The 27,027-nt window shown below is 33.4% G+C and overlaps 1 protein-coding gene across 1 annotated transcript in view; it reads right to left on the reverse strand.

Annotated features, from left to right (window-relative positions):
- LOC147071150 (cell adhesion molecule DSCAM-like) overlaps positions 1-27,027 on the reverse strand; it is a 524,338-nt gene that overhangs the window by 449,220 nt on the left and 48,091 nt on the right. The window contains exon 2 of the mRNA XM_085948380.1: positions 16,416-16,810. Within this exon, the coding sequence (XP_085804506.1) occupies positions 16,416-16,602 (187 nt within the window). The 5' untranslated portion in view covers positions 16,603-16,810. The remainder of the gene's footprint in view (positions 1-16,415; positions 16,811-27,027) is intronic.

Raw genomic sequence — 27,027 nt, forward strand, 5'->3', positions numbered from 1 at the left:
CTTATCGGAAGTTGAACGACACCACAGTTTTTTCCTTATTTAATAAATAGTTTAGGAATATAAAAAAAAACGAAGAACCATCGACGGTGATGACTAGATTACACGTCACGACTTTCAACAATACAGAAAAATAATACAAACGTAATTTCATGGTAACATAACTCCTACATTCATAATCAATGGCATCTGTACCACACATCACTGCTCGAATCATCATAATGAAGTTGGATTGAGTCCACGATATATTTCTTAGATATCTCCAATTAAGGACATGCGGATTCTTTCCTTATGATAATGATAATAAAACAAAAATCGACTCATTTCCTTCTGGGTATACTATCAATGCAATCCCTGTCCACCCGACGAGTGACTTTTAAAGCATTTTTTTTTACTTATTCGTGGATTCATTTACGATCTGTTCATAATGGCAAATATTAATCTTCATGTTCCCATCAATATCACTCGTAACCTTGCAGTCTTCGTGATACCCTGTTGCATGACGGATGTGATATTTCATGATGGTGTGTATCATGCGATTAACGTTTTAAATAGGTTACATTTATTATTTTTTTAATCATTTTACTCAAATATTTACATAATAACACACTTTCCCTTCTTCTTTCTTGTTATATTGGTTATTATTAGTAATTATATCATTTTTATAACTTGTATATACGCATTGGCCAATCTCTTAAATACCATAATACACTTTTATATAATCAAAAAAACATCAATCAAGATGCAAGTAGAAAAATTTCTTTTATTTTGTTAACTGTCAATAATTCGTGGTGAAACTGCATTGTATCGTTGTTTTAATTTAATATAACGCATTTTTTTTTGTAGTAACTACTTATTCCACTTTTATTCAATAAATAAATGTTGAAATGTCCCTCTGAGGCGGACGAAACCAGTCCTAATTTATTGATTACAAGTGGAATAAGTACTACAAAAAAATGCGTTTTATTTAATTAAAACAACAATATGTAGAAGAATTACACTGCCCAAGGAACTCCGATCAAGACTTCTCCCCAAATAAACTAAAATAAATCACTATAAAATTGTCATCATGCAGAAATTGATTTATAGATCAAAATGCTTTATCTTAGAAAGAAAAATATGGAAAATAACTGTATATCTTTAAAAATATTATATTTCAATAGACAAGGTTCTTCACAATTGTTTGTGACATTCTATATGAGTAATTGTACATTGATATACCTGTATTCTTGTTAAAGTAAGGTGACTCTATAAGGCAGGTCATATTGTGTCAACTATTAAAAACACCTAACCACTAAAAGGGTCTTTTTCAATAGACTGGATTACTTGGAGTCATATAATGTGATGGTTAGACTGTGTAGTAAGTAAGTGTGATAGAAGGGAGTCCTGTAGATGGCAGCCGCGTCGCACATCTAAACTCGCCTCATCTGCCGCACAGCCATTAATCAAACCTTCTAGGAACGTTGCACCGATGTCGCATATGAAGACCGCGCACATGGGCGCCTATAGTGACACGTTTAAACAGGGATGACCAATTCATAGCGTGTGCGTATGTATGCGTACTGGTGAATTCGACTCGCAGCTTGAGACGCATGCGATTTGTCGCTATAAACAATAGATGTTTTTTTTCAAACAAAAAAGTCGCATTGCACCAATGTGCCGAACTCCATTATTTGGCAATGTGTGTTTTATGAATAACTATAACGTCACATCGACGTATTCGACACGTTGCAGATGCAGTTTAGATATGCATGCCGGCGTAAAGACCTACATTGGATTATAGTGCCGGTAGAGACAGCCATCATGCGGTGCCCAGTCCATTGATATTTTTCCAGTTGATGAGAGTAATGTGTTAAAATTTATTAAAAAACTAAAAAATACTCACTTTTCGGGACCTGATAACGTCCTTACATTTTTTTTAAAGGGGTGTGTGGATTTTGTCAAAGGCCCACTTGCATATATATATAATCTTACAATGGAGACAGGTATCTTTCCGGAAACGTGGAAGATGTCGAAGGTTACTCCAATCCATAAGAGTGGTACAGAGTCATCAGTGGAAAATTACAGGCCGGTAGCTGTTCTCTCTGCACCAGCAAAAGTTCTTGAGATGATCATGCACAACATGATTTCTCCAAAAATTGAGTCATTTATAATAAATGAACAGCATGGATTTAGAGCAGGCCGATCAACGGAAACTAACCTGATGGTATTTACCAATTATGTGTGATCGGCCCTGGATAGAGGCCACCAGGTTGACTGTTCTTACAATGACTTCTCTAAAGCATTTCACAAAGTCGATCATGATGTCCTGATCGAAAAACTCCAACTTATTAGATTGTCTGATCGATTTTTGAAGCTATTCGGGAGTTATTTTAGGAACCGTCAACAATACGTATTGTACGGCCTTTATCAGTCACAGACATTTTACACATTTTCTGGTGTCCCTCAGGGCTCAAACTTAGGGCCGTTGCTGTTCACGATTTTTATAAATGACATAGCATTGGTAATAAAAAATGCTATGTTTTTGTTGTTTGCTGATGACTTGAAACTCTTTTTGGAAATTGTCACCTTGGACGATTGTCGTCAGCTCCAACTTGATATAGATAATATATTAGATTGGGGCAGGCGTAACAAACTAGAATTCAATATTGATAAATGCAATCTTTTGTCGTTTACCAGAGCCTCAAAAGTGTTGTTTTTCCAATACTCGATGCATGGCAGAGTTCTGTCACGAATGTCATCTGTAAGGGATCTTGGCATTACGTTTGAGAGTAAACTGACATTTATTAGCCATATAGTTACCATTTGTAACAAGGCGCTTAAAATGTTGGGCTTCGTCATGCGTACTTCCGGGTCTTTTCGGATGTTACGGTATTAAAACTTTTATTTAATTCTTTAGTTCGAAGCAGACTTGAGAGTGGGTCTATTGTTTGGGCACCGCATCAGTTGAAGTTTGGTCTTATGGTGGAGAGGGTTCAGAAGAAATTCTTGAGACTCCTTTATTTGAGGTTGTACGGATACTATCCGTGGCTTTATCCAACTGACTTTCTCTTAGGCATGCTTACATACTGCAGTTTTCAATTTAGAAGAAATCTTTAGCTATGTATTTTTTTCGACTTATACGAGGTATAAATGAGAACTCTGCCATTCTGGGCAGTGTTAACCTGTGTGTCCCTGATAACTATCTTAGAAATAGAGAACATCAGTTGTTTATTCTCCCAAGGTGCAGAACCAACCTGCCACTGGTAATGCCAATTGGGAGGGCGATAACTGTGTTCAACGAAATTGCTTCGGGTGTTGATATATTCCACCTACGTGAGGATGAGTATAGGTGGACTTATTTTATAAATTTTAAAAATGGGGTCTGCTTAACTCATCCGGTGTATTTCCATGTACCTATATAATTAATATTTTTGTATGTACATATTTCTACTGTTTAATAACATACTATCTATCTCTTTTTTTATATAATGTTGTGAACGTCTTAAACTTATAATTTGTAATGTCCACAATATGTAAAAATAAATAAATTAAATTGAAATTGATATTGAAATTGAATTAAAAATGAGTGGGTAGATAATATAAATCCTTGAAATTACATAAACTCATACTCATACTGATACAGTAGTTAATGACTATGGATTTATAAAATAATCTACTTACTGGACATTTTTCCTTGTCGCTAGTTGACACAAATAAATCGTCACGTCTTTCAAAATTATTTTTCTAAGAATCGCGTGAAACATTTCGTTTGTAAGTTTTGCGCTTTTTCTCGTACGTCCTTCCGTTTCAGTCACGCCTTGTTGCACAGTAAAATATTTACGTAGAAATTGTGAATGTACTTATAAATACTTTTATAAATTACTTACATACGTTTTTCCTTAACTGGGGTTATATAGACTAGGTTCAGACAACGCACTACATCGTTATCCAGGTTTTAAGATTTTGTGTGTTATCTCTTCAGTAAGACACATTGATTCTTCCTATAATATGCTCTATAAAATATGTCCTGAAATATGTACTAAAAGACATTTTTGACTACTTTACTTTTTTAGAGTTTAAGCTCTAAGCTCAATATTAAATTAAATAAGATTAAGCAATAAATGCAATATCTTCCGCATTTCTGCTGTAGCTACAAAATAAATAGTTTGTAATTATTACTATTGTCACAAGCAACTTTCATGCAAAATATTTTTAAATAATTACAAGATAAAAAGAATTTTTTATAAATATAACATTTTTAAATTCTGTTGAACCACATAAACTTGACTTGACTAGCTTAAACGATCAAAAAAATTGTACTTGACATGTCATATTGATTTCCATAGTGACACACGTATATATTAATAATTTAGTTGCTAGGAGCCCAGACCCCTAACAACCGATAATGGTGTCGAAATAACTTTTCATACAAAACAGAATTAACTGAAAATGAATCCAATTCTACTTAAAGATGGCTAAAAGTATTTAAAAAATGCATTGGCCTCATGTTCTGATATATTCTAAAAGTTTCAAATGTCTAGCTAGTTGGGAAGTTAGTAAAAAATCGATTGCAAAATTTGTACCGGATAATAAACAACTACCGGACAAATAAGAATACGACCTAATAAAAACGTTGTAAAATAAATAATTATTTTTAACCTGTTAACTATCAATGCATGGTGGAAATGCATTGTATTAATAATTTAATTTAATAAAACGCGATTTTTTTTCGTACTTATTCCACTTTTAATAAATAAATCTGGACCGGTTTCGTCCGCATCAGAGAGACATTTTCAACTGAATATTTTTTATAAAATAGGCATTAAAAAAATGCATTGGCATCGTGTTCTGATATATTCTAAGAGTTTTAAATGTCTAGCTAGTCGGGAAGTTAGTTAAAAATCGATTGCAAGATTTTTACCGAACAAATAAGAATACGAGCTAAGAAAAACGTTGTAAAAATCAAAAAAAACGCTAATATTTTTAATTATTGCACGTTGGTTCTACGATCTGAATTTTAAAAATATACATATATTCGGTGAAGTAAAACTGAAGAAAACAGACGTGCGCACAAAGGGGTTTCTTTTCGTGGGGTGGGTTTCGAGCCCGGTCAGATTTTTACATTGTCAGGACCCAGAACTGAGGATTATGACCCGGATGATTTGACCATCGAACAGTGAGAACGGGTCGGTGTCACTCCTCTCTACTACACGAGTCCTGTGTCAGTGTCACGCATAAGTAAATTGATGCAAGCATCTAGGTTTCCATAGCTAGATTCAACGTGTCTGAGTATGAGGAATGTATTACGGGAAATTGCGGTTGAAGCGATGATAAACTGTCAGTACCAAGGCCTGAACAAAAACGATTCATGAGTGCGAGTGAGAAAGTATTCGGCACCTTTTTAATCTCTGCGACACGCGCTAGAGCAAAATAAAAGGTCTATTATATTATGTGTGAGTTAGTTTCCAAAAGTATCGCCGGCAAATCGTGGTGAATTGCTTCACGTAGCGTCGATAACCTGCGAGCTCGTGTTGCTAAAATTGCTATTTTTTGTGTTAAACATTAAGTCAGTGGTAAATATTTTTAGTTAATTAAGTATGAAAGATGGTTCTGTGTGTTGTATTAAAATATGGAAACGTACTGATAAGCAAGAAGATGGTATTACGTTTCATAGGTAAGTTGATACAATATGTTCGTGATAATTTATTTGTATATTATTATATATTTTAATATCAGTGACCAAGTGTTTCTTTAAAATAACTTAAATTATGGATATCTTTACCTAATGGTTGCATTTTGACCGCTTAAAAATACTATATAACGTAAAAAAATAGAAAATTATATTATATTATATTTTAATTCTGAGCGTCTAGTGCGAGCACTAGCGAAATGGTCTATGGTCTCGAACATTTGTAGACGAATGCGTTCGCTCGCCCACAAACCAAACGCACGGCACGTAGCTTCATTTAGCAATGCAACGGGTGGCGTCTAGATGTATCAATAGTCTATGGTCAGTACATAGTAGGTGAGGTAAATGAGAATAATGAGTGACACCGTGACTTTAAAAAATTAAATTAACTATTTTTTTTAATTAACGAATAATTCACAAGATTTAAGAATGTATGATGTATTTTTTAAATTATGTATGCTCAGTATAAATAATTTTACATTCTAATCTAATTCTAAATCTTGTCAATTATTATTCGTTGAATAAAAAAAAATAGTTATTTAAATTATTCGCAAGTTCAAGTTACAAAATCTTGGAGAGATCCGTCACGTCGGTTAGTAATTAAAGTAATTAATACCTACATCGATTTAAAATACAAAAGCCCATTCCTGATAGTAACTCAGTTTGTAAAACGCTTCAGAGAGTAATGTAAGAGCCATTAGTTAAAGTTTTCCACAATTAGATAGGAAACCTATAGCATTGTAGTCGGTGTGCGTGGGCGCGAATCCCGAGAGGATTCAAAATTATCTATGAATTCAAAATTATGTATGTTAAAAAAAAATTATTTATCACTTACTTTCCACTTCTAAGATGACATAGTTTGAATACCAGGAACTCGTCAATGGCATTTGTACAACGTGCAGTCAGCGAGCAATTAAAATATTGACCAAAAGGCTGCATATCAATGTTTTAAATAATGGTGGATTGCATTGTAAGTTTTGATACTGTAAAAATATGTATATTTCACTTGCAAAAATATTCCATCCCCTCAGTAATCCATTTCGGAAAAAATAGTTTCAATATATTTTTCAGTATGCAATGCATGCTCTTCGCATGTTATCCCAATAAAGAATTGGACAAACAAGGAGGGTAGTAGAATTCTTGAAAATTGTAAATACAAAATTCATGTGTACAAATCAAATAAACTTTTTCCAGTACAAGAACAATATGTCACGTCTTTTTGCTCTTATACAATCCGCTAAACATACATTTATATAGGTATGAGAAGCATTCCGGGCATGTCCAACTTCTAATAAGCTGTGTTCTACTACCCAGAGGCAAAACTGACAGTGATTTACTACATTTCACCATTGACATTCTTCAACTTGAAAAAAACGTTTTATATTTGGACACTGAAGCATTTTAAATATAAGAAAACGTTTGTCTCTCATAATCACAAAGAAATACTCATTGTCTTATTTGCCGTAATCTTTAGTCTTCTTTTCGACACTCCGACCCTAATAGGATCATATGGGCCTCCATAGATTAGAGGTTTGTATTAACAGATTTTGTTTTTAACGAGAAATGGGTGTCAGCCACTTGCTCAACCTATTAGGTCCATACCCCTTGACTCACACACGAATTGAAAAACAATATGTGTATTTGCCAGATCCAGGATTCGAACCTAGACACTCATTGCACTCAAATTCAAACTATTATCCTATTGTGCAAAGAGTCTACTGGTGGAGTAAGGATAATAATTACGACTCCGTTCAAAGCGCGGGAATTCACTTATCCTTCTTCTGTCACTCCTGCGGCAGTGTTGAAATATGAATCAAACAAAATCAATTTTTATTAAGGAACACAAAGGGAACATTGATATTAAGGTATTTTTGAAATTTATACATTTCGGTGTAAGAGATTTTTGAGTAGGGAAAAATTGGTAAAAGTGCGTTTAAAGAAAGCAAGTCATTAATTTTATACCAGTTTGCTTATGTATAATATTATGTACTTGGAAAATACACGTTTTCGCAAAGACAGTGAGATGCCAGTCCATGGGGTGCAAAAATGTGGAAAAGAATTTGTCGAAGAAAAATTCTTGATTTTTTGTGAAAGTAGACTTGGAATTAGAAGGAAAATGCGAAGCAGAATTTTAAAAAGCTCTCGGTTTGTATTCTGATTTTTTGAGCGGAAAAACTAATAATAGAAAAAAAAATGATTATGTAGTAGGTGCCAGCATTGACCAAACATTTACTAGAGGTTCCATGCACATGTTGAGAACCCCTTGCTTAAATATTAATATTATATATTACTTAATCAGTGTCAGGCTCAAGGACATGGAAATCCGACGCATTGACTGATTTTAAGCTACTCCACAATAAAAACTATTTTCGTGACTTCATACGTTCTAATATTGATATCTAGTAAAAATATCAATATACTCTATCTTAGAATCACATTTTTTCTAAATATAGGAATTATTGAAGATGATTTTTTTTAAACGGTACATGTTCAAAAACGCGCGTTACCACGATCTTACTCCCTACTTCATTTATCGCAGAGATTATCAATATAATTTTTTATTGTAAATATTTCACTATAATAATGTCCACATAAATTTTGGTAATGGTTTTATAAATGCTTTTAATAATTAATAAATATAAAAAATCTTAACACCACTTCACATGGACGTACTGAAATATGACTATATTCTAAAACATTAGAGCGTGAGGTTTAAAAGAATATTATTTTATGTAATAAAAATACTTTATGCAGGATATTTATGAAGAATAATAAGGCCTCAAAATTATGTAAATAGATTATCTACAACGTTTAATGAATGTCCAGGATCATGCTTTGAAAATAGCATAAAAGCTCCATTTTGACGTACGCTGAGCATGTTCCCCCTTAAGAATTCGGTGTTTGCATTCAATATTTGCATGACTATTTTGAACCGTTTCGCGATCCCCTTTCAAATCTTCTGACAAATCGATTGCGTCATCTGCGTCAAAAAATGGATTCGTTATTTGTAAGTCCTTATAGTTTTTTGAACATGTTTATTTTGTCAATTCCTCCTTGCGCTTGTCCGTACGCGATGAGCTAGGGGCAAAGAAAGAAAGCGCAAACGAAGAGATTAAGAGTGAGTGAAGTATAGTTGGCTATCCACCGTACATACACAAGTGTGGCGCAAGAGGGTCACATAATTTATATGGGAAAAAGTATATTTAATCTAATGCGTCACGTGGTACAAGGGACCGGTTTGATACACTGCTGACTAAACACATAGATGAAATACGGATATCTACAGGGCGATCGAATAGTTTTGTATCTGTAAAATCTTTTGTACCCATGGAATTTGTCTTTGAGTTATTGCTAGAACCAGAGCATTGTAGCGGAGCTCGGACCAGGAGCACGGAGTAGTGGAGCAATGGGGTTTTACCAGGAGCTGGAGCACCAAAAATTTGTAGTGCTCCACTGCTCCGTATATTTTTTTATGATTATTAAATTGTCGTCCTAAAATACAATGAAAATATTATCTCTATTTTTTGACAGAAGAGGCAGATAATGAAAGACGATTTGCTGTCGTTTTGTTAATTAGAATTAATAATGAAAATTATGAATAATAAACCTTATTTTAAAACTACTTATTTTTTAATTTTATAACATATACATAATAATATAAAACCCATTAAAATGAAGCAACTCAAAAAGGCATCCGCTCCAACCTCTGGCTAGAACTGCCTTACAATAACGTCGCATTTAGCAACACCGTGAAATCCTTTGCTTTTTTACATTTTTTACTAATACACAATATAATGTGAGAAAGTATCTAAAAATATTGATTTAAATCATAATTAATCAGATTTGTGTAGCAATTATATCACTTAGCATTACAAGTATGACACACTTCAATATTTATGATTTGTTGTCAAAACAAATCATATGTCGGATGCGAGATCAGCATTTCTTCAATCATAACCTAGATCAACAGTGTATATTATGATGTATTTAATTGCGACAATGACACTTGTAATGTATTGATTTCATTTGTATAAACAGCAAGGAAGATCCATCACTCGTTACCACATATCTCGAGTCCGGTCACTCGATAGAGTCAACCTTAATTAATAACAGTAAAATCGTTAATTGTCACTACCGGATAATGGCATGGTCTGAGGAGGAGCTCAACGCAATTACCGTTAATCTCCGGCAATTGTAACTCTCTGTATTCTGCATCAAGACAATAAACATTTACATCCATTTCCAGTAACACTGCCTTTATCACCACATCACCTCATTGAGTCCCAAAGTGGTGACCACGACATGATTAAACAAAGCCGACATGATCCTCTCCACTACTGCCGCCTCAATCAACTCACTTTCTTCCTCTCGAGTCATCACCTCTACCCCATCGAACCCTAAATAATATTCCACCATTTGGGTGATGAAATATTTTTCAAAAGTCTCATTTTTCACTATCTGGGAATACTGCACTGATGTTTTCTGTGAGAATAGGATTAATAATATGTTTAGGGCGCACTTTCATCATATATTAATTGGGATTATACATCATTCATCAAGAGGACATCAGTTATGGAATCAAGTAGAAAAAATTAAAGTGTACAAATTCTACTACGGTTGACGGACTCGAAGACACTTTAGAGTTTAGATCAAGTTTATTACCATAGAAAAATAAAATAATTCTCGAAGGAATCTTCATTAAGAGTATATTGATCTATAGGTAGGAGTGAACAAAACAGTGAGAGGAATCTAAATACTTTTGAAAGGTAAATAGCGACAAAAGTTTTCGGAGCCATATTCGACAAAGGGTGGCGCATTCGTCTCATAAGTAAAATCAGGGCGACTCCATTGGGAAAGTTATCTCTCATAGATAGAAGACACCCCATTATCTGTTATATAAAGTTAGAAAAAAACTTATATTTTACTATACATTCTTGCGAAACGTAGTGCAAATGGCAACTTAACTTTACTCATTTTAGAAATCGGAACCATTTGTTATCCCAGTGTGCAGAACTAACGTACCATTGGCAATGCCAATTGAGAGAACAATGACTGTTTAATCAAATTCCGTTGTATTCCACTTACGTGTAAATAAGTTTAAGTGGACGCTGTTTTATAAGTTTTGAAGATAGAGCCGACTTAGTTCAGTCAGTGTGCTTCCGTGTATTTTTTTTTTGTACATGTAATATTTTTGACATTTATTTTTCTTTTTTTAAATTTTTAACTACGTTCAATTTTGATAACTCAAGAGGAAATTTTTCAATATATTATAATATGTGTACCTAAAAAATGAGGTCGGAAAACCTAGACTGCGACTGTTGGATTAACATGTAGAATAATAATTAAAGTATGGAACTTGCAGCATCAGAAGAATTGAAGATGTATCTTGGTGATGGTTATGAGCCACGTTGAGTTATAGTGTTGACGATAATACTGATAAAATGTACAATATACCGGATAATTTATTACAAACACCCCGTACACGCGAAGACAGTCATTGGCACACGTGGTAAGTGAGGATGACACGTGTTGAGGAGGCTTTCGGGCCTCTCTGTAATAATGTATCGAACGTGACTGATATCACTTCGTGTTATGACCTCTAAGGGCCATCAAAGGATCACTGAATTATTTATAGGTAGATGAAGAGCTTGCAAAGCAAACCTGTCACTGTACTCCAATAATAATTGATAACCAAGTAGTATGACAAAATATCTGTAATATTTTTTGCGGAAACATTTTTTCTTTATACTATTTTAATGTAGGTATTAAATTTATTTCTATTGACCGTTTTAATATTATTATTATCTTTGCATACATATTTTTATTATTCCCCTGATTTCTTCCAATTCACAACTTCTTTATAAGTGGCAAGCGAGGAATTAAAAAAAAAATAGTAGTATATTATATAAAGACGTTAGCCACGAGTTTACGATACACTAAACATAGCCCCCCACAAGGGAGGTGGCTGACAAGCCTCTAGCCTGGGGGCCCGGGCTTAAGAGGGAGCTGGCAGTGCGGGTCGATCAGGCAAGTGAGATAAATAAAAGCGCTATTTCACGTGTAGGTTTTTAGTTTATAATTATTGTTATCTACTGTTTCCTGATTAATGAAAATGTATATTAATCCAATAGAGCGAAGGGTCGCATGTTACTTGGCTTTCGAAAGGGGGGTCGTGATCAGTGCATCATAATCACGCCCCCCATAAGGAGCGACTGACAGGGCTCTAGCCTGGGGACCCGGGCTAAGAAGGGGCCTGGCGTGGCGAGTCGACCAAATAAGTGAAATAAATACACATCACAAATTTGCTTTAATAACAAAAAAAGTCGCCTGCAGCGCTATTTTCATTCGACAGCGTTATAATTTTAAATTATGTAGAATACAACATTTTACCGAGTACACCATTTATAAAACACTACTGTAGAGCGTCACACTGCCTTTATCCTTAGCGATGGGTAAGGGGGCCCGCCAAAGATCCTAGCCTGGGGGCCCACTTCAGGATGTGGGGCCCATGATCATAATATTATGATACTGAGTGCCGACAATTCAAGTAGATTTTTTTTTAAATATCAAAGTCGATTAAATTATTAAAATTGTTAATTAACGTGCTCGCGCACATAATATAACTGAGCCTCGCACTTCCATAGACCGCTCCTGTGTATACGTATTTCTATAAATATTTTATAATGACACAACATTCAATACGTCTTGCCAAAAAAATGACACTTTCTCAATTCAGAGAAACCTACGAAGAAATTACCAAGCGTAGCGTGAAAATAATATTTTGATTTGAAAAAATATGAACGCTTATTAAAGTAATAAGTCAAATGTGGCTAGGCGCCAAAAAAACAATTTTTAATCACTGCCAATTGACTTAAATTGCACTGAGTCACAGTGACTCCAATTTGTGAGAATTTGTTTAGCTTCATTTCCATAGAAGAGATAAAAATTGTGTACATCAAAATGTTTACTTGATATTTAAAAGTATACTGGTTAAATGCGATTGTTTAATTAATTACTATATCAGAATGACAAACGCTATAACTTTTAACTGACTGAGTAATAATTATTGTGGTTAACACGTTAATTAGCGTACGTTTTACAATGCAAATATAAATGAATTTAGCGTTTAAGGATTAAAGGATTACATAATATTATTGTGACCATTGGCGGCCTTAGGCCCAAAAAAGTAGTAGGTCAATTTTGATTATATTATTTTAATTTGCCTTTTCGTTGTATACTTAAAAGACGTATTGCAAATTGGCTTTTTATACATTATAGAAGAACTGCTAGAAATTGTTATAAGTAAATACTTACATACATTTACATTTTTCACACCGCCAACCATCGTTAACCAAAATTGCACACAACACGTTATAATTTTTTGTAAATTAGGTCCACTTGCCATGTCGCCAATGCCACAAAACTTCACAAAAGTAAATCACTAAAAACCAAACTTTGTGTGTCTATTTATTATAATAACTGTACCAAATACGATTTATACTTTATTAATACGATTAAAACAACTGTTTCAACTGTCAGAAGTGCAAGTCGTCATCGCGTACTGTAGTAGGTACCTACTGTATGACCAGGGAACTCAAAAATAATTATTTTCTGTGTGTACAACGATATAAAATATGTATGTCTTTCATTTTCGGCAATGAACGAAACGAAGCCTAATAGTGCGGCAAAATAATATGAAGAAAAAAATGCTTTGAGCTTACTCTCCGTCTCACATATGAAAAAGAGAGAGAAAGAAATATAAAATATTTCCGGCAGATTGTAAATTGACCCAAGCGCGCTGAGACGAGCAGTTGGACGTTGCGTGCGAGACTTGTGCGAGACTTGTACGAGACGAGTATTGTAACTACATACACGTATATAATATACATTAGCGTGCATATAACGTTGACGCTTTAGCGTAGCCGATAGGTAATAATTTATTACTAGCTGATCTTCGCCAGCCTGTTTCGCTAGTAATAATTATAATTTTACATTGTATAGATATTTTTGGAGGGTCAATGACCATTTGATCTAAAGGGCCTGCCGTCATTGACTGTGACTGTAACATATAAGTAATGAAATGAGTTAGGAGCAGTTTCCACAACGTATACATAATATATTGAAATATGTAACTAATTTTTATGAAAAACTTAATAATTTTATTTCTCTCTTTGAAATAGACTTAAAGAACTCGTTTCTTTTACTTAAATATAATTATTTCAAAACTGAATTTCTACAATTTGCTTATTACGTTGTTTCCAGAAAAATAATTTTATTTCAACTACGAGTCTTGAAAGATTTTTGGAAAAGTTGAAATGTATGTATATATAACTCAAGTAATGAATTGAGTCGGAAAATGATTTTGTTCGTGTTACAGTTAAAATGGAATTCTACATTAATGTTAGGTACACTAATATCATCCGCATATGCTAATATTTGATACGATTGTATATATTGGTTTATTGAAACTGGTATCAGCTATTATGAATAACTGTCAGAAAAGTATTTGTGTACATTGCGGAGAATGATAGTACACTAGGATTCTCTGTAAATGTGGAAAAACCAAATAATATACTCTTTATCGAGATGGCTAGACAAACTTTGTGATATTTCAAGCTTCAAAGATTAAAAAATTTTCTGTAACATAAATCCACGACTATGACATTTATCATTTTTAAATAAAAATAGGAATAACATATACTAATTGGGTTGTATTTTAATAAAATATTATTTTCAGCATGGCTTCCACATCCTAAAGCGGGCCCCCAGGCTAGGATCTTTGGCGGGCCCCCCTGCTTATCACTAAGGATAAAGGCAGTGTGACGCTCTACAGTGTAGCGTTTTCCACTTGGGGTAAAATTAATGTGTAGGTATATTTAGTGTTTTGTAGTATATATTAAAACATCCATTTGAATTATGGAGATGTCGTGTATCAATATACAATTAAAAATTGTGTCGTACAACCACATAATTTTAAATAATATGATTGAAGGCAAATAGCGCCGCAGGCAACTTTTTTTTACTATAAGAGCACTATGATGTATGTTCATCCCACTTATTTGGTCGAGCCTCGCCACGCCGGGCCCCTCCTGAGCCCTGTCAGCCCCCCCCCTTGTGGGGGCCATGATTTTCAGTTCTGTTTCCACATTTATATGAAAATAACTTGATAATATCGAAAAACGGCACGGATAGTGGGTTTAAAGAAATTTGAAAAAAGTGCAAAAAATAATAAATTTAACCAACATAATTAATATTTAATTATTTCAACAATTATTTTTTTAAGCAATAGGTACGACAAGACCTCACGAATAATTGAGACTTTCGAGATGTAGCTGGATAGACGCCTCCTTAAAATTCCTTGGACTGACATGGTGACAAATTTAATATTGACGTTCTCAATTGAATGGGAAAGGATCGAAAAGTTCTGCGTAGTATCAAAACCAGAAAACTACAGTACCTCGGCCATATTGTGAGATGACAAAAGTACTGATTTTCACAACATCCAAGTGAAGATCAATGATAAGCACAGCAAAGGACGACGCCGCATTTCGTGGCTACAGAACCTCCGTGGTTTGTACGAGTGCAACTCCACCGAACTGTTCCGGGCAGTATAATAATATGATAAAGCAAGGATCGCTCTGATGGTGGCCAACCTTCGTTAAAGTTTGGCACGAGATAAGTAGAATAAATTTGATTTTCTCAGGCCCTGAATTCAAACCCGAAACCTACGAAATTATACGCCGGTGCATTACCGTTCGACCATCGTGGGGCCGTCTCCAACAAAAGTATTTTTAGAAATATCTACGAAATAGCTATCAATTAAAATATTAAAAGTGGGCAATGTAACAGATTCATTTTTTAATCAAATATAATTAAAAATTCTTTTTTACATAAATATAGTGAACACTACAAATTGTTAATTTAAGACGTTCACATGATATTTGGAAACAAAAATTATTATTAAAACAGTATTAATAGTAGTAAGTAGAAAAGTATAAATACAGAAAAATATAAATAAGATACAAGGAGGTAGGTACACCGAATGAGCAAAGCAGACTCTATTTTATGAATTTTTAAACAATTTCCACCTGAACACTCATCCTCACGCAGGTGGTATGTCAATATCTGAAGTGATTTGGTTGAACAAAGTTATTTCCCTCCCAATTGGGATGACCAATGGCAGGTTAGTTCTGCACATTGGAGAACAAACAATTGATGCTCCCGATTTCCAAGATAGTGATCATGGACACACAGGTCAATACTACCAAGAAAGGCAGAGTTCTCATTTTCACCGAGTGTAAGTCGGAAAAAATACATGGCCAAGTATATATATCGTCTAGTGTCTAAATTACAGTAGGTAAGCATACCTAATAAGAAGTCAGTTGGATAAAGCCACGGATAGAATCCACACAACCGCAAGTAATGGAGTCTCAAAAATTTCTTTTGAACTCGCTCTACCATAAGATCGTATTTCAATTAATGCGGGGCCCAAACAATCGACACACTCTCAAACCATCTTCTAACTAAGGAGTTATAAAGAATTTTTAAGCCGTAACATCCGAAAAAACGTAATTGATATGCCATTTTATAATATTTGGCAGAAATTTAATTGGTTCTATAAACATGTATAGGTATAACGATGTTGAGCCATGAATAAAGAAATATTGCAAGTATTATGTAAGTAATCCTTTGTCCATAGATTTTTTTTCATTTATAATAAAAAAAACAAAATAATTTGCTAGCTTACCTTCTTTTTCGAATTCTCCCGAATCGTTGATGGCGGCTTCGGAAAATCGACACAAAATCACTAACCACAAAAGGAAAATCATGTTCAAGTGTTTTGAACGAGCTTTCATTATTACATCACAATTACACACTTTAGCAAAAGCTCTTTTCTTATTAGCTTTTACACACTCACAAATCGTCACAAACATATTTTATAATAATGTTTTTACTCCGTTATTTCGTAATCACTGCATCATAAAAGCATACTGCTTACATTTATTCTGATTTTATTTGACTATATTATTACTGTACACATCGGTACTGAAGCTTTTATTTTTATTTTTAAGCTCTTGTAGAGAAAATCGTGTGATCTTTTTTTTCACATGTTGCACTCACTTCATCGTTGAATTTTATGATCTGAAACAAATTTAAAAAAAAACATATTAGTATCTTTCATTATATCAAACAACAATATGATATTATTAATACAATATTATGATCTTCAAGATAAAAACTAAATTAGTACCCACAATATTTTTGTTTATAATATAATAAATTATAATAAATGACAATCAAGTAAAATACGTTGAATCTCTTAAAAACTACAATATTGTATTTTCATAGACAATAATAAATTATTGAACTAACAAATAGTAAGTTTTGCTGCCTGAAAAGTGACCTCTCACTGTGCCTAAAGCGCAAAGTGTTCAAACAGTCTGTTCTTTCACACATGTGTGTGAAACATGGAAACTAAGTAAAAGAGAGATCCAGAAACTAATAATAGCACAACGTGGTATGGAGAGGTGCATGCTAGGCATAACGCGAAAGGGCGAAAAGAGGAATGAGTGGATAAGAAAACAGATAAGGGTTTGCGATGTAATAGAATTCGCTAATAGCCTAAAGTGGAAATGGGCTGGACACATAGCTCGAAGAAGGGACAATCGTTGGACAAATCTAGTTATCCAGTGGTAAAAGGCACAAAACGTCCACAAAGTAGACCTAAAGGCCACTAGATTGATGAAATGATTAGGTGCTGCGGAAGTACGTGGAAACGCAACGCACATGTCCAAGAAAAGTGGATCCAGCAGTGGATATATTCAGGCTGATGATGATGATACTATACACAGTAGAATCCAGCTGTTATAGATACCATAGGCCAGAACAAAAATACTGTCAGAGAAGTATTTATGGACTTTGAAGAAAGTGCCAGCACTCTAGGACACACTATTATAAATGTTAAAACCAAATATGGTTATACCAAGTGCCCGATAGACCTTGTGATAATTTCAAAACACACAACAGTGATTTTGAGAGGGTTAACAATTTTGTGTACATGGGGTTCTCAATTATTAATAGTGAGAGTCACCTATAAATCTAAATTAAAGAAGAATTGTTCTAGATAACAATAATGCCGTTTTGGTCTAATGGAGGTGCTACGTTCCAATGCATTGAAGCTTTACTTGAAATGTCTCTTGTAGAAAACATTAATAATACATGACTAAAAGTATCGAAAGAGTGTTGGGCTCATTTGAGTTGAACTAACTGCGTGGTATCTTTGAACACATCAATAATACACAGTTAGGATAGAGATGAAGTTACAATTAAATTCTGTACGGTTTATACTGGGGCACGCACATTGTACAGTCCAACAAATTATTGGGCATATGCATAAGATATCAAGTGACGCGTGACAAAGAAACTGACTTTCGGGAAACCGGAAGGCAAACGAAGACTTTGGACGTTCTAAACTGGAGAGAAGCTACTTTGGACAGATCTGGATAGAGGCAGATGCTGGAGAAAGCCAATACTCACACAGGGCTGTAGCCCCAAGAAGAACAGAAAGGAGAAGTTATATGTTATATAGATATAATTGTTGTAATTAAAAATCGCTAAATTTATACAGGTCTTATTTTTTTTTCTTATTGAGTTAAATATTATAAATGCAAGTACGTTATAAAAAAAAATTGCAGTGATCCTAACACCGGTTAGTAATTAAGATAAATCAATACTTTGATTTAAAATACAAAAGCCGATTGCCAATTAGTGTATCGCAATTGAGAAAGCGCTTCAGAGAGTATTGTAAAAACACTAGATAACTTCGTCGCAATTAGATAGGTCACGTATAGCTTAGTGGTCAGTGCACATTGGCACAAATCCGGAGGTCGCAAGTTTGAATGCTTCTAGGTCTAAAAAAGATCTTTTCAGTGATTATATATTTCTCAGAAGTGTTTTCAAATTATGTATGTTTGAATAGTTCTTTTCGATATTAATATAACTTAAATATAAGTTGTTGATAGGTATATAATACCAGTTTTATATTGAAATGATCCATTTGAAAATGAAAAATAGTATTTCTATGTCCAGCTTACGATATTAAGTACTCTTTTTTTTAATGTGAAAAAAATATATACCACCCCTAATTTAAAAATAGAACACGAACTCAACCGAATACTTTTTTTAATCAAACTTCCCGAATATTTTACCAGCTTAACTTGTGAATTGAAAATGAAACAGCAAACCCAAAAATTTTCACTACATAAACAATCATATAACATGACTAACCCACAAAACTAGATCATCGAACCAGATAGCGCACAAAAAATAAAAACGAGATCACGGCTTAATCCCACGGGAGCTTTAGTGCTTCAGCAGGGGAAACCGCGCCAGTCAACTTCGCCCCCTCCCCATGTTGACAGGCTCCTCTTTGACATCGCTCTGACACGTGACAGGCTGACGCAGCCTGCTCAACACATGTGAATCTGTCATATTATCAATTGCATGGCGCCAAGATTATATCCGCTATTTTAATGAGCACATTCGTGAGAAATTCGTGGAGCAATTATTAGATTTAATCAATGTCACATTCAGATAATTACAAAAGGGGGAGGTTATCGTTAAATTTATCTACCTGTTAATTTGTTGTTTTTCCATTATTCAGCTATGTACCTCTTTCACTATTATAAATAGCAAAGAGTTTCTGTGTAAAATTGTATGTTTATTGTTTTAAAAATTCTATTTCTCTGTATTAAATATTACTTAAGTATGCTTTGATTTAATTTGTTTTTCTGTTATTATTATTATCATATTCTATATTGTCTTCCTCTATCTTGTGAGGGTATCATTTGTTAAAATGTAAATCTCATGTTGTATACGTCTTGAATTTAGATTTGTTTTGCCCACAATTTTTTGTATTCTTAAATAAATAAATAAATAATAATAATTATTCTTAATTAACTATTTTTCATATTCAATGAATAATTCACAAGTTCAAGTAGGTTGTCGTTTTGTTATTAAAGTAATACCTACTTTGATTTCAAATACAAAAGCCGATCGCGAATAGTAGCTCAATTTGGAAAACGCTTCAGAGAGTATTAAAAGACATTAGTTAAAAATTTTTGCAATTAAGTGTGACTCCTTTAGCATAGTGGTATATGTGCGTGGGCGCGATACCCGAAAGATGCAGGTTCGATTCCTGCGGGGTGTCTTACCTTTTTCAAAATGATTTTTCTATTCGTTATAATATATTTTCTCAGAAGTGTTTTCAAAATTATGTATTTTCAATAATTATTCTGTTAATATTGTTCTGTGACAAAGGCGGGTGGCATAGAGGCTATGCCCACTATGGTACCCCCTATATAACATATAAATAAAATAAATATTATTACTATGTATATTATATTATATTCGTCTTAACACTATAACAGGCCATACAGCCCAATAAGAGTAGTTTAGTAAAATATTAATATAGTAGTATAAGGGAAACAATGACATAAACACGTATAACCTTTGAGAAAATCACATAAATATAATTTAACGGACTGGGAATCGAACCTGTACCCCATGGATGAGAAGCCAGTAAATACTTTATACACTGGACAGTCGCCGTAGGCTATGACTTTAAAGACAATTTTGGTTTATGACGAAAGAAAAACGAAGTTAAAAACACAGACGAATTGAACACGCGTTTCGTTTATGTGGCAAACTTTAATGCATATTATAATTAATATAGCCGTCATTATTGAAACCAACTTATTATTTAACACACTGCGTTTAAGTTTATCCCACATTTCTAAACATTTGAGAATTATTGTACTTTCTCACAGCCACACCCACTTTCCTTATTTTCCTATTTCTTGGTCACTCCCTTACAGATAAATATTATAAATATGTAAGGTTAATCTTAATGTTAATCTTGTTGTTTTTATTTAATAAAACGCATTTTTTTTTGTAGTATTTATTCCACTTTTAATCAATAGATTAGGACCGGTTTCGTCCGCCTGAGTGGAACATTTTCAACTTAATAGCCTATATTTTGTCATTTAATCACTTAAGCGTGTGGTTTGTGGGTAAAAAGGAAGAAATTTGAGGAAAAATTGACTTTAAGATTTGATGAAGTGAGTTTTTTTAAAATTCCACTGTCCTGTGAAATATGGTCTAGTCACTTGACTCTAGTGTATACTGATTGATAGGCAAGTAGTTAAAAAATTATATGCACTGTGGCAATCATTTCTTTAAACCATGTTTAATCGGATGATATTTATAGAATTTCTCACGGAGATCATGCTTTTCACAGTTTTGTATTATATTTATACTGTATGGAAAGCTGTAATGGTAACATATTATTCTATAGGGAAATTTAGGTCTAAATAAAAAAAATAATGGGGTAACCCTTTCTTACTATATAAGTACCTACTCATAAAATCGCTTATATATAATAGACTTTCGGAAATATATTATGAGGAAATAATTATATGATTTTAAAAATTTCGAATAAGGGAAACGGTTCTCACTTTAAATTCTCTGATATTTCTGTGGCCGGGGTGTAAAACTACATAAGTCAAAAAACAACATTTTTCAGGAGAGTGTTTTTTGTGAATATCTTCTTTTTTTTCAAGAAAACTTTGCTATTCAATTAATTTTTTTTCAGTTTATAGTTATTTTATATGTAATAAATTCATAAGACAGTATGAAATATTTAAAATAAAGTAAATAACTGACTTATGTGTATATACACATGAGTTTTTTTCTTTTTTGGCTGACATATGTGATTATGGCCAATTATTAGAACATTAAAAAAAATCATATTAATAATGAAAACATTTGATTTTTATCAAGGAATACCAGATTTATTGAATATAATTGATTATTACAAAGAGGAACCTAATCTTTTATAAAGAATGAGAGAGAAAAAAGAACCAGGAGACATAAAAAACAAAATTTTACTTCAAAAATTCACCAAGATACAAATGAAACACCAAAAAATACATACATCATTGAAAATTAAATATAATTTATATTTTTTATAGTTTTCATGTTTCCACTAAATCTGGATGAATATCAGGTATGTTTCTGGAAGGCAGTTGGTGATAAAAGTCATGAGATATAGTTGGAATTAACGGAAATATTAAATTTTAATATATCGTCAGCTGGTTTCATTGTTCAAGAGTGACCGAATGACGTTTGCAAAGTAAAATGTATATAATATTTTTTTCTAAGATTTTTTCGGTACTGTTCGGTTATCAGGAATACAACGGAAAACACATTTTGAAAATAGCCGATAAACTGGATTATTTGTTAGGTTAACCTAACCAAACCAAACCTAACCTAACGTAACCTAACCCAACCAAACCTAACCTAAACTTACCCAAACTAACAAATAACCCAGTATATCGGGTATTTTCAAAATGTGTTTTCCGCTGTATTCCTGATAACCGAACAGTACCCTTTTTTCTAATGGGTAGGTTTGTTTCTGGGCTTCTTCAAAGTTTTGTATTTTTATATATCGACAATTTAAAAAAAAAATACTATTTTATGAAACAGCATGGTTCTCGGCATATATTTCACTAAGCATCCTTGATAATATACAATAATTATATTATGTATGGTATGGGCAAATATTAAATATATACAAATTTCCATTATGTTACTAGTTGGTTGTTTTCCGAAGAATTACAAATTTATAACTATTCAAATAAAAATACATAGCAATACATTTTCCGTTGAAAATAAATACGATTGATATCACTGTATACTGATATTCTATGTTAACAAAAAAGCTCTCGCAAAGCTCGATAAATAAAGTCAAAAAATGTAGCGCACTGAGCTTTTTCGTTTATGCAATGTTGTACCAGATTGGAAATTCCACGACCGAACAGTCGTTAAGTAACAAGCGCTGCCGACTTAATACAGAGCTTTTAAACTTAAAAAAAGCTTTGGTATTCTTCTGTATAAATACTTGTGTCAATTTAAAGGTAGGTACTAGAAGTAACCTGTAAAACAATAATGAGTTATTGTATACATGAAATTAATTGTTTAGTATAAACATATTGAATGAATACGTATATTTTGTAAAATGTAGCAGATATGGTCTACTTAATTAGTTAGTTTAGTAATTAAATTTTATCCATATTTAGGAGTTTATTTCTACATTTTTATATGTCTTAACCTGATCCTAGAGTCGAGTTAACTTGTCAAAGTATCTACTTATGTCACATCAGGCTATGGACGAGTCATAAACATCATAATTTCTGAATAAACTGTTTGTATATATTTTCTAAACAATATATATATATCATTTTACTGTGAAAATAGTCACGATAAACTCGAGAAACATGTTGATTTGGTAAATTTCACATATATTTATAATTCTGTACTCATTTCTTATTTTTTAAAGGATTTATTTAATTCCAAAAATAGCTTGCCTACACATGTCTACATAGTAAAAAATAATTAGTAGTGATAAGATTAGTATATGAAGAATAATTAAAATCATCAATATGTACAAAAATACTAGGTATACATATACAATAGGCTGCATTTTTGGTATCGGGAATCATTATAGATTTATGTAGGATATATATTTTTGTATGATAATATATAGTGTATAGTCTTTTGGAAGAAGAAATTAATTTATGGTGTCTCTTTCAGCCGGAATGGCTAGAAATAAAAAGAGGCAAAAATTTAACAGAAAAAAATACAAAATACACGGCCTGGACAAGTTTTTGTCCGTGTCGATAGTTTTATTGAATACAATAGAAATTCATTATACAGAAATTAGACTACAAAATTTAAATTTGGTGTATTTAACTTTAATATGTTTAGCTTTAAAGCGAGACGAAAATTTCACTGCACAACATAAGGTACCCGAGTATTGGTAGCAACAAGAAAGTATAATCATTAGATGGGGACAACGTGGAATGCTACAGTATGATGAGGTATTTCCAAGAACAAGAGTTGTCATAATATTAGATGAATTTAGTGGATGCCGGACGAAATCCCGAAGGCCAAAATCACGAATGCTGAAATCCCGAATGGCCGAAATCCCGAAAGCCTAAATCCCGAAAGCCGAAATCCCGAATGCTGAAATCCCGAATGGCCGGAATCCCGAATCACGAAAAATAAAAAAAATACAAACATTAATAATTGCGCAATTTTAACACGTATATTGAATTGTGAAAATTTTACAACATTTTCCCATAGAAATGGTTTTTGTCTCTCTTGTAAAATTTGCGCAATTCAAGATAATTGTTAAGATTGCGCAAATATTACTGTTTGTATTTTTTTTTCGGGATTCCGACTATTCGGGATTTCGGCCATTCGGGATTTCGGCCATTTGGAATTTCGGCCATTCGGGATTTCAGCATTCGGAATTTCGGCCTTCGTGATTCCGGCCTTCAGGATTTCGACCCAAACCCGAATTTAGTCTATAGAAAAGATTTGAATTATAGAGAATGTATGGTAACTTGAACTATTTTTTATAACAAATTCTTCTTTAGCATGTGCTGGTGACCGGCAAGGCAGTAATCACTTTATTGTCTGATGCCCAGATCAGTTTAATGGAGCTGTACTTGTGATAATCACCGAAATTGTAATTGTAATCTGGTTTTAAGTATTATCATTATTTTTATGGATTTTGAACATTGTTACAGCTAAGTTCATCTCTAAAGGACTTAACTTTCCGTGATATTTACCTGTCTTCCTTATGTATTAGGTCGTTATTAGATAGGGAACTCAGAGATAATGGGAACTGAAATACCTAACGGGTGTGGAGTAACAGGCAACCGATCTCGAGTGTGGAAGAATATTGGATAAACTTAAACACGTATCAAAAATACACCTGTTCTTTGTTCTGACAACTGCTCTCGGTTTGTGCACTGACGCGCGTTCAATATTTGTATATTCGAAGGATGCAACACATACTATTACACGTCTATAATATGTGGTTCATTTTCGTAGGATACTCACACATTATAAGTCATGTGTCAAAATGTAGTGTATTGGGGTATAGTTTATCAGAATTCTAATTAATAATCTGGTCTGTGTTATAAAACTATCAAAGATCTTTGACAAATATCTTTTATGAATAATATTTAATAAAATCTTTTACATATTTTAACGACATTACGTTTTCAATTGAATTTATTTATTTTTTAAGATATTGTAGACATTAAAAATTATAAGTTTAAGACGTTCACAACATGACACTTAGAAACAAAGAAATATAAAATAGTATTACATATAAAAACAGTTAGATCAGTAGATAAATTCGATAGGTACAAGTAAGTTCACAGGATGAGTTAAGCAGACCCTATTTTAAGAATTTATAAAACAACGTCCACCTAAACTCATTCTCACGTAGGTGGAATATATCAACACCCGAAGCAATTTCGTTAGTTATCATAGTTATCACCCTCCCAATCGGCATTACCAGTGGCAGGTTGGTTCTGCACCTTGGGAGAATAAACAACTGATGGTCTCTATTTCTAAGATAGTTATCAGGGACACACAGGTCAGCACTGTCCAGAATGGCAGAGTTCTCATTTATACCTCGTATAAGTCAAAAAAAATACGTAGCTATATAAAGATTTCTTCTAAATTGCAGACTGCAGTATGTAAGCATGCTTAAGAGAAAGTCGGTTGGATAAAGCCACGGATAGTATCCATACAACCTCAAGTAAAGGAGTTTCAAGAATTTCTTCTGTACACTCTCCGCCATAAGGCCATACTTCAACTGATGCGGTGCCCAAACAATAGACCCACTCTCAAGTCTGCTTCGAACTAAAGAATTAAATAAAAGTTTTAATACCGTAACATCTGAAAAGACCCGGGAAGTACGAAGCCCAAGATAAGTATAGCATATAAAGTTTTTTCAGTCCAGTGTTGTTTTGACAGCTAACTACAAAAAACAAAATGGAAGGCGTACATAAATTAACTAACAAAATTATTGATTGTAGAATAAAAAAAAATATGTAATACTAAATGATAATAATTGCCACCCTTATTACAAACAATATACAGCCAACATAAACGTACGAGCCAATATACATTTTTTGTCCGTTGTGCAAGCTTCACTTTAACGCAGTGTAGTATCCCTTCTCGTCTTTTATAAAATGATTGCAGTATTACCATCATGTCATATATGTTATAAAATAATTAGGGGGGATATAAAAACAAACCATAGTTACTGGTTTAGATTGCGATCTCATTTAGAAAAAAAAGAGGTAACATTATTAGTGACATCCTATACTTCAATCGATGATATTAATAAAGGAATAATAAATTTGTTTACCCCTGTCTCAGTGAATAGAGAATCGAGCGTTTGCTTACAAAGTATGCTAATAATATGTAGCAAAGTGTTTTCCATTCACTCAGTTTTGTTTATTATACGGTTAGGTGGGCTGTTTTTCGCTTCATATAAATATTGTGTTCAAGTGTCATTCAACCTCATGGCAATTAGAAAAAATCCATCATTTAATTTTGTAAAGAGGATGTGATTAATGAAGCAAACAATAATAAATGTTCAAAAAAACTTTTAATAATTTGTTATATACTGGCATCAAAATGTCTCGACTTATGAGAATATTATGGGCAGGATACTTGGTAGTATGAATGATATTCAGTAGTGAAAGAATGGTAATGGAATAAAATAGTTTCTTCACGACACCTATATATTATTCATCATGATCTTCTTCTTGGCCGTACCCTCATAGATGTGGATCGTCACATTTGAATTTTGTCATTCTTTGAGCGACCAAGAATTTCAATCCCTCTCTATCTTCCGCTTTGCTTAGGGCAGAATGAATGGTGCCTCCAGTCAACTCCTTCATTTAGTCGCTCCAGCGCACCAACGCTCTTTCTCTGCTTTTCCTTTCCTGAAGGCTACCCAAAACCACCAATCTCTCTAGAGTGCCCGGTTCAATAGTCCTAGAGTGGCCGGACAATATATCCAAAAAACTGCAGGATGCTTCTCAGCCATATTTTCGAGACCTGTTCCTTTATCTACAGTCTCTGGATGTTTGACTGGTTATTCACCATGATAATTTAGATGAAAAATCAAATCTTCCAATTAGATATTACTATTGGATGCATTTGGAATAAAGTAAGATGTGTTAACTGTGTTACTCAATGGCATTTGCCAACTCGCGGTTAACGGTGTTATGGGTGGCCTAAAAATATCAAGCCTGATAGTTAACTTCCCGGGTTAATAATTGACTACTTTGTTTTCCCACCACCACCCGTCATGTATGTACAGCCGTGGATATGCAAGGCCGCCTTCCATGACGCTATAAACGTGTCTGAAAGAACTGATTTTAAGTGCTCATTCCGTCCCGAAACGGAGCTGCACGGGACCGATG

Source organism: Rhyacophila brunnea, unplaced genomic scaffold (assembly GCF_057557595.1).
Source record: "Rhyacophila brunnea isolate RB1 unplaced genomic scaffold, BYU_Rbru_1.0 scaffold_20, whole genome shotgun sequence".
Classification (NCBI taxonomy): Eukaryota; Metazoa; Arthropoda; class Insecta; order Trichoptera; family Rhyacophilidae; genus Rhyacophila; species Rhyacophila brunnea.